The sequence below is a fragment of the Penaeus monodon genome, chromosome 18 (genome assembly GCF_015228065.2).
Source record: "Penaeus monodon isolate SGIC_2016 chromosome 18, NSTDA_Pmon_1, whole genome shotgun sequence".
NCBI lineage: Eukaryota > Metazoa > Arthropoda > Malacostraca > Decapoda > Penaeidae > Penaeus > Penaeus monodon.
In genome coordinates this window covers 12,913,272-12,923,271 of record NC_051403.1, presented here as the reverse complement: position 1 = coordinate 12,923,271, position 10,000 = coordinate 12,913,272, and the positions used below count along the sequence as shown (strand labels likewise).

Below are 10,000 nucleotides of genomic sequence, written 5' to 3'. Positions count from 1 at the left end.
TCCAGATACCCATGGAATGTTTTGTTACACACTTTTTGTGCACAGGAATGGAGAGTGATTTGAATGGAAGCACTGGCATTTTTTTTAAAAATAAATTAACAGGTTTACCATATCCTTCTCAGTGGTAAGGATGGTATAATAGAAAATGATGAATGGATTCTTTGATGGAACTTGCTGAAAAAATTAGAGGGCCATTTTTGTGCTAATATCAACAACATTTTTTCATGACTTTCAGCACCAGCAGAAATCCAGCAACAGTGATGTAAGGACTTATTTCACAGATCCACTTTTACTTCTAATTGCATTTTGTACACATTACTAATCTTCACTGTAGTTAGTGGTATATTATCAAAGATAGAAATTCAGATGAACTTATAGGTATGTTGTGGATAAGGATATTTCTTTACTGATTGGACAAGTGCAGAACAAAACATTCTGAATATGCAAAATACTTCTCTGTCCATCCCACTATTAGTGTATGTAGTACAACATTCTGATTTAGTTCTGAATCAACAGAAAATTCTTGTAAATATTATTATCACTGAAGCCAGCCAGGCCAAAATTATAACCTGCCTCTTAACCCTTAAATTGCTAAAGGGTAAAAGCTTTTCCCTGCCTTCTTTGACTGATAAAAGTCATGATAATGAACTTTTGCTTGTTTAGTGTAGTGTGATTCTTTATTGACATATTTCCTTTACATTTATTTACATATACAGTGCTGGAAATGTTGCCTAGAAGTTTTCAGAGAGAAAAATAGAAAATTAAAAAGGTTCAGGACAGATATTTCTATTCTTCATTTGAACTAGAAAAAAGTTGTGCTAGCGAGGGACATTATAGGACAGCAAAAAGGAGGATTTAAGAAGCCCTGAATGCAGAACATTGATTAATGACTCCTAGGATATGTAAATACATCATAATATTGAAAATCCTAGTAGCTATGAACTAATAGAGATACTGTAAGCACTACCACTAGTTTAAAGGTCTTTGTATTTCATGTATAGATCTCACAGATTTAACAAAAGTGACACATTTTATGTCTGATAAATCATGGGTGTTAGTAATGATTATGTTATGACTATGTTTTGCATGGGAATGGAAATCTGATCCAATTACTGCACAATAACCTTATTAACCAGCAGGCAAGCATGGAATAGCTCATTTTACCTTTCAGATCAATTCAAGAACTCTTTAATGGGCAGAGGCCTACTTGCAGTTTGAAAGATCTCCAGAGGGCTGATGCATGTGGCATTTTTAAGGATATAAGCATGAAGCAAAAGAGAAGGATGGAAAGGCTACAAGGCTGCAGTCTGGAGATCTGAGGCCTTTTTGGCTATTCAGCATGTGCTTACACAAGTTATTCATTGGTCATCAGTGTTTCATTGGTCTTATATGCCTTTTGAGCACAGTGGATTTTGCAGTCCTTTAATCATTATAGAAAAAGGGTCTTTTATTTTGCTTCTTTTGGTCCTTTCAGTGATCTTTCCACTGTATTTTATAGGTGTGAATAATCATGATATTATAAGAAATTGGCATGTATTTTTACGTACTACTTGTACTGATAACATAATTTCTTCCTATTTTTAGAGGATTAAGCCCAGTAGTTGTTGTCACATTTTGAGTAATGTAATAGATTGGTATAAACTGTTATGAATCAAATTCCTGCATCGGTTTATGTTTAGTTCTACTTTAGCCAATTTAATAGGCTGATATTATATACATTGTAAGACAAGAAATTTATGTGTTCTTAGACATGAAATACTCTTTGAGGCAATTTCTCTTCAGTAAAGATACAGAGAATAAAGTGTATAATCATGATTGTTAATTTACTGCCTACATGCATTTCTTTAATGAGCTTTATAAAGACAATTCTTCAAGGAAATAAATTTTCCATTATCAGAATTTCTTGGTATTTTATATATATTATATATACCACATTCATCTAAACTTTTTTTTTACCAATCTGATCTTTTTATGTTCTGGGTGATTATAAACTTTTTAAAATTCGTTAGAATATATTATGATAAATGTGTGTGCGAATTTTACATGAAAGAAATCATATTAATCTGAATTAAACTTTCCAGGAGCAATTTCCGTCAAGGACTAGTGTCAGGAAACAAACATGTTATCTACCCAATTTTGTACTGGCTTCTTCAGCGAATGGACGAGCTGAAGAAACGAGCATATCTGGCAAAATATCTGGTTAAGCTTGATATTCCTGCTGAGATACTTGGTGATGCTGATATTGCTGATATTCATATTAAGGTACTACGGTAGTATCCTATGTTAATGTTTCCTAATATTTATGTTTGGAAAAGTTTTCAGCTTTCATGCACAAACTGCACATTACATGCATATATTTATGTAGATGTATTTTGGATTTTTATTGAAAATTGTGTATAATATCTCAACTTACACATGTTTTTTTCAGTATGAAGATCTTATTGAGCAATTCAAGACCATCATCGTGAATATGAAGGTCTCAGAAACAGTGGCTTTTCCACACATGAACTTCGACGTGACATCTCAGCAATGGAAGAGGAAAAAGATCTTGTTATGCGAAGGATTGAGAGAATGAAGCAGAGGGTTAGTTTAAAAATTCTATACTATATATAGATCTATATTACGTTTTGTGGTGAAATAGTGAGAATGTTTTTTATTATTGTTAAGAACATATTTTATTTTTCACTTTAAGATTCCTTTTTAGATTAATACCAAATAAAAGGAAATATTAAATACTGTGATGGGAATTGCTTATTTAAGGTTGAAGGAACTCCAAACAGTGAAGACATGCTGCAGTCAGCGAGGTCATTGCGTAAAGAAAGGGAGAAGCAAAAGGAGATGGCTCAGCAAGGCTTAGACCTCAAAGATTCTACCCAGCTGTTAGAACAAAGGATCTTACGACTTCAGAATCAGTTGAAGGATATTAGAAAGGCTGGGATGGGGACTACCCCAGAAGGTAATCTCAAGTTTTCATTGATAAGGCAGCACAACTGTAAAGGAACAGTAAGATTTTCTCGTCTAATGTTCAGTATGGTTTGATTGTTTTGATATTAATTTCATCCCGGGTAATTATCTTCAATGTTACCATTCTTTACAGGATTCATGGAATGACATTGCTAATCTAACTGCAGTGGCATACATCACAGGATGGAGAGCCTATAGCTGCATTCTGTATCATCATATATATATATATATATATATATATATATATATATATATATATATATATATATATATATATATAAAAAAGTATCTATATAATATATTTTTTTTTTTTTTGGGTTTTTTTTTTTTTTTCTTTTTCTTTTTTCTTTTTCTTTCTTTCTTTTTTCTTTCTTTTTTCTTTCTTTTTTTCTTTCTTTCTTTCTTTCTTTTATCTTTCTTTCTTTTCTTTCTTTTTTATCAGGTGCACTTCATATTGCTCCCATATGTCCCCAAAATTCCATTTGGTGTCTCATTCTGAGCTATTCCTGCCACTCATATTTGTATTTTTTATATTTCTCATACACCCTTTTTTTTTACCCAGTTAAATGTGCATGGGAGAGTAAGCCAGAAAACCCAATTGTACAGTTATTTAGTGATAGAGACCATGCAGTCAATTGTGTGGCAAAAAATTATGTATTTAATGGTGTTTGTTCTTTATGCTGGGCTGGTATCTTTTGGGCTTATATTTTATTCTCTAAAAGTCAAGATTATTTCACATAGAACTGCCACAGCAACTCCCTCCACCATGCTTAATATTAAACCTTCATAAAATCTAACATCTCATGGTGTTTTATTAAAAGAAGTCTCCAGAAATGATATAAAGAATCAAATGTATAAGGAAATGTGTGAAGAACTTTTTCCATGTCGTTTTTTAATTTACTTCAGTGACAAATTTTGTTGTTTGGGTAATAATTTTCAGTGGTAGTTAGAATGAGGTCTGTTTACACGTAATTTGATGTATGTCTGCATTTGCTGTGCATTTTTTCAAAACTTTCTCTAAATATGGATTTTATATAGGTTTGCTGCAGAGGCTAGAAGAAGATGTAAATGTAAATAGCTACATAGTGAATGACAAACTGCCCAAAGAAGTTGCTGCAAAACAGAGAATTGTTTCTACACTTCAGAGGGTTGCAGCACAGCCAGCAATGGGTCAACAGGAGCTGGAAGCTGTGAATAAGCAGGTAATGACAAAACATGAAGTTGTTTATATGCTGTTAAGCTGTGAATATGTGGCAAAGTTACCTGAAGATTTATTTTCTGTGTAAATGTTCTTTATCTATTATTTTTCCTCCCAATATTTATTTTTAGATACGTGTATTAACATCAGAGATCAATAACTTGAATGAAGCTCGTATGAAGGAAGTTGAAGAAGATGACAGCCCTGAGAGCAAGGTAGTTTTTTTTTTCAAATGTACACTGAAAATGTTTATTTTTAGTCATAGTATTTTCTCACATAGTATTTTTGTGCTGTACTCTTTAATGTAATAGTGAAAATCTAGCATGTTTAGTGAAACCTCTGTTTACATTAATTTTTTCTTATATTTCCCTGCACTTATTTTTACCGCTGAGAAAATCTGTAATTTTTAGGTATTTTTCACTTTTTAGTACTAATCATTACTTCTGACAAGGTTTGGAAAACTGTCATTCTTCGCAAACTGCGCATATTGACGGAAAGGAGCAAAACCAGCAAACAATTGAATGAGTTTGCGAAATGAACCGGGGACATATTGCAAGACGACATGAGGTTTGTTTATAGAAAGCATGGAAAGATGTTTCAGCCAAATAAATATTCTATATTAACTATATTCCAGATTCAAATAAATGTACAATACAATTGGGAAAGAATAATACAGAAATAACACAGTTTACTCAGTTCAAATAGATTTAGTTCATATTGGTATGATTATTAGAATACATTACAAGATTTATAAAATATAAGGTTGTAACATATTTTTGATCATCAACACTTGAAATTACAGACTGGTATTTTATGCTTTTTTTCACCATATATAGCTTTTCATTAATCTTTTTTGTTCTTTCTTTGATGAATTGGCCTCTCACCTGCAGGACACAAGACCACTACGCAATCTCGTGGAACAGTTCTCCGAGGAGATGAACCAACAATATGTAAATATAACGTGGGAAAAGTCAGTTTCTTAATATGAAAAGAGCGGAACTAGTGAACTGAAGCTTGAATTTGTGTCCCTAGAGCAACAGAGGCAATAATTGACAAAGCCAAGGATGCACAATAATGGAGGCAACTTGTAAGTTTTTAGACTTATATATATATGAAATGTATATTCAAAAGGCAAGTAAATTTTGGCTTCCTTACTTCATATATATGAAAAGTGAGTATTAGATTCAACATTAATAGATTATACTTATGCTTCTTATGTTTAATATAGAGTGCCTATGGAAGCACGCATGGGGAGTAACAGCTTCCTGAGACCCAAGAGACCTTAGAGAAGGTGTCCTTCTGGCAAAGCAGAAGTTGATAGTCCGTAAAGGAGACACTCGGGAATGTCTGCAATGGTGATGGAACTGAACCATAAAATTGGCGAAGAAGGCCGCTTAGAGGACTCAATTATAAAAGGTAGAACTGCAGCAGAATGTAGTTTGTGTTTATATTGAATACTATGAGTGAATGTTTATTGAATTCAGCGTTTTGGCATACATTAGAATAATTGTAATAGTGATTTTATAATATCGTCTACAGACTGAGACCACTGAGGCAAAAAGCTCAAGCCCTTACTGTGCAATATAATGACAAAAAGCACACCTTTACTCAGTGGCTGCTGGGTTGGATAGCACATATAGGCAAATTGGAGGGCAGGAACGTCAAGGTAGTTTCCACACATGAGTGGTTGTGTTTTTTTCTTATTTTGCAGTTTTATGTTACTATAGTGTTATCAGATATGATCATATTAAGCTATTTTCCTGTTCATTATAATCCTCTCATGATTTTGTTTTCAGACCCTACAGGTGAAAATTCATAACATCCCAGACTCAAATATCATCTGTTATTTGGCTGAACGTGATATCTTAGCAATAAACAGCACAAGCAAGTGATGAAATTAAATTATAATTGTCAAATGACCCCTCAGGACAAGAAAAATCACACTCGGAGTTTTGTATCCTCATGTTATTACCAAAAAAAAGTACTATGGGTTGCTATATAAGTAAATAATTTCAGGTATGCATGTTTGATTGGTTTTCCAAGATGACTGGTATAATTTCTTAAGGCTTTCAATGAACCACTTAATGTAATCCTATTTTTTACTTACCTGTATTATATATGGGTTCCATGTAGATTCATAGTTTGTACCGATAGATATCCTTATTGTATGTGAGATGTGTAGATAATATTTGCTTTTGTATTCCAGTATTTGCTGGTTAAAAATGCAAGAACTGAAATAGAAGGAGAAAGGGTTTTAAACTTTGGGGGCAAGTCAAGGGAACTTGAAAATACCTGTGAGTGTTTAAGGATTGTGTTATTTCTTTTTCTTTGTTATTAGTATAAGGTGATTTTTTTTTTCTTTTTCCCCTGTTTTATTTTGCCAATATCCTGTTACTTATGTTCATGGGATTTCTATTAGACGTGTACAGAGAATCAAAAGCCTGGTGACTATTAATTTAAATTATAGGTTTAAAAATTTATGTTAATTATGTATATGTAAAATATATGTAGTATATTAATGAGATTTTAATTAATATGTATTTTTAAAAGATTATTATTAAAAAATGATATATTAATATATATTAATAACTATATTGAAAATTATAATATATATATATATATTAAAAATATATATATATTTTATTAATTAAAATATATAATATTTATTATATAAAATTTTAAGTATATTATATTATATAATTATATATTATATATATTATATAATATATAATATATAATTATATATATTTAAAATATATATATATTATATATTATATATATATATATATATATATTTAATAATATATATATATATATATATATATATATATATATATAATATATATATATATATATATATATTATATATATATATATTATATATATATATATATTATACATATTATATATTATATATAATATAATATATATATTTATATATATATATATATATATATATATATTTATATATGTATATATACATATAAATACATACATACATATATATACATACATATATATACATACATACATACATATGTATATATACACACAGATATACATATATACATATATATGTATATATGTATACATGTATATATTAATATATGTACACACACACACACACACACACACACACACACACACACACACACACACACACACACACACACACACACACACACACACACACACACACACACACACACACACACACACACACACACACACACACACACACACACACACACACACACACACACACACATATATTTATAGTTACTGTACACTTACTGTATAACATCCTGCCACATTGCAAGCTGCTTAGCAGAATTCTGAACTAAATCTTTGACTGCTTTCTGCTCTTCCCTCAGTGTGCGTCCAAGCTTCTCTTGTTCGTTAATATGCCCCATCAACTGTTCTCTGTGAACAAAAACATAATCTGTAGACAGCACATGTATTTCAGATTTCCTTACAGTAACTAATTTCCAGTTCTTATCCTACACTGTAAGAAAAAGAATTAGACAATGATCAGACCTGTTAGTTTCTTAGCACTTACACCAAAAGAAATCTATTCTACATGATACACATAACGGTTACTGTACAGTGAATCCTTTGTCACCAGGCTTTTGATTCTCTGTACACGTCTAATAGAATCCCATGAACATAAGTAACATGGATATTGGCAAAATAACAGGGGAAAAAGAAAAAAAAATCATCCTTATACTTATAACAAAGAAAAGAAATAACACAATCCTTAACACTCACATTTATTTTCAAGTTCCCTTGACTTGGCCTCATAAGTTTAAAACCTTTTCTCCTTCTATTTCAGTTCTTGCATTTTTAACCAGCAATACTGAATACAAAAGCAAATATTATCTACACATCTCACATACAATAATGATATCCATGGTAAAATATGAATCTACATGGACCCATAAATAATACAGGTAAGTTAAAATAGATTTACATTAAGTTGGTTCATTGAAAGCCTTAAGAAATTATACAGTCATCTTGGAAACCAATCAAACATGCATACCTGAAATTATTTACTTATATAGCAACCCATAGTACTTTTTTTTTGTAATAACATGAGATACAAACCTGAGTGATTTTTTCTTGTCCTGAGGGTCATTTGACAAGTATAATTTAATTTCATCACTTGCTTGTTGCTGTTTATATGCTAAGATATCACGTTCAGCCAATAACAGATGATATTTGGTCTGGGATGTTATGATTTCATCCTGTAGGGTCTGAAACAAAATCATGAGAGTATTATAATGAACAGAAATAGCTTATATGATCATATCTGAACACTATAGTAACATAAAACTGCAAAAAAGAAAAAAACACAACCACTCATGTGTGGCAAACTACCTTGACTTCCTGCTCCAATTTTCCTATATTGCTATCCAACCCAGCAGCCACTGAGTCAAAGGTGTGCTTTTTTTCATTATACTGCACAGTAAGGTCTTGAGCTTTTTGCCTCAGTGGTCTCAGTTCTGGAGACGATATTTATAAAATCACTATTACAATTATTCTAATGTATGCCAAACGCTGAATCAATAACACTTCACTCATAGTTATATCAATAACACAAACTACATTCTCTGGCAGTCTCTACCTTTTATAATTGGAGCTAAGCGGCCCTTTCTTTCTGCAATTTTATGGTTCAGTTCCATCACCATTGCAGACATTTCCTCGAGTGTCTTTCCTTTACGGCTATCAACTTCTGCTTTGACAGAAGACACCTTCTCTAAGTTCTCTTGGGTCTCATGGAAGCCTGTTACTCCCATGCGTGCTTCCATAGCACTCTATATTAAACATAAAGAAGCATTAAGTATAATCTATTAATGTTGAATCTAATTACTCACTTTTCATATACTATGAAGTAAGAAGCCAAATTTACTTCCTTTTGAATATACATTTCATATATATATATAGTCTAAAACTTACAAGTTGCTCCATTATTTGTGCATCCTTGGCTTTCAATATTTCCTCTGTCCTGCTTAGGACACCAAATTCAGCTCTCAGTTCACTTAGTTCCGCTCTTTTCATCTTATAAACTGAGCTTTTCCCACGTAACTTATTTACATATCGTTTGAATTCATCTCCTCGGAGAACCTGTTCACCTGAGTATTGCTTAAGTTGGTCTTGTTTGTCCTGCAGGTGAGAGGCAATTCATCAAAGAAAGAACAAAACAAGATTAATGAAAAGCTATTATATGGTGAAATAAAAGCATAAATACCAGTCTGTAATTTCAAGTGTTGATGATCAAAAATATGTTACACTTATCTTTTATAAATCTTGTATTTATCTAATAATCATACCATATGAACTAAATCTATTGTTAACTGACTAACTTTGTTATTTTCATGTATTTATCTTTCCCAATTGTATTGTACATTTATTTGACATCTGTAATATAGTAATATAGAATATTTATTTGGCTGAACATATTTCCATGCTTTTCTAATAAACAAACCCTCATGTCTTCTTGCAAATTTCCCAGTTCATTTCGCAACTCATTCATTCGTTCTGCTGTTTGCTCCTTTTTCCGTCCAATAATTGCTGCATTTTGTCGGAAGAATGACAGTTTTCCAACCTGTCAAGAAGTAATGATTAGTACTAAAAAGTGCAAAAATACCTAAAATTACAGATTTTCTCAGGGTAAAAATAAGTGCATGGGAAATATATAGAAAAAATTAATGTAACAGATGGTTTTCACTAACTGCTTATGATTTTCACTATTACATTAAAGAGTACAGCACAAAAATACTATGTGAGAAAATACTATGACTAAAAATAAACATTTTCAGTGTACATTTGAAAAAAAAA

General features: G+C 31.3%; 2 protein-coding genes across 2 annotated transcripts in view; one reads left to right on the top strand and one right to left on the bottom strand.

The window, feature by feature from the left end:
- The window catches only part of LOC119584627 (intraflagellar transport protein 81 homolog), a 6,337-nt gene extending 1,684 nt beyond the window's left edge, over positions 1-4,653 (top strand). The window contains 7 exon segments of the mRNA XM_037933309.1: positions 2,082-2,262; positions 2,429-2,456; positions 2,459-2,583; positions 2,761-2,956; positions 4,003-4,166; positions 4,294-4,378; positions 4,616-4,653. Coding sequence (XP_037789237.1) covers positions 2,082-2,262; positions 2,429-2,456; positions 2,459-2,583; positions 2,761-2,956; positions 4,003-4,166; positions 4,294-4,378; positions 4,616-4,653 — 817 coding nt within the window.
- A 2,799-nt stretch (positions 4,654-7,452) lies between these two features.
- On the bottom strand, positions 7,453-9,767 carry LOC119584270 (intraflagellar transport protein 81 homolog; the record flags this gene model as incomplete). The annotated part of the gene is given in 6 exon segments (XM_037932798.1): positions 7,453-7,585; positions 8,267-8,415; positions 8,540-8,664; positions 8,787-8,976; positions 9,119-9,325; positions 9,648-9,767. Coding segments are annotated over 6 exon segments (924 nt in total), but the record flags the coding sequence as incomplete, so codon positions are not given.
- Positions 9,768-10,000: the final 233 nt, after the last annotated feature.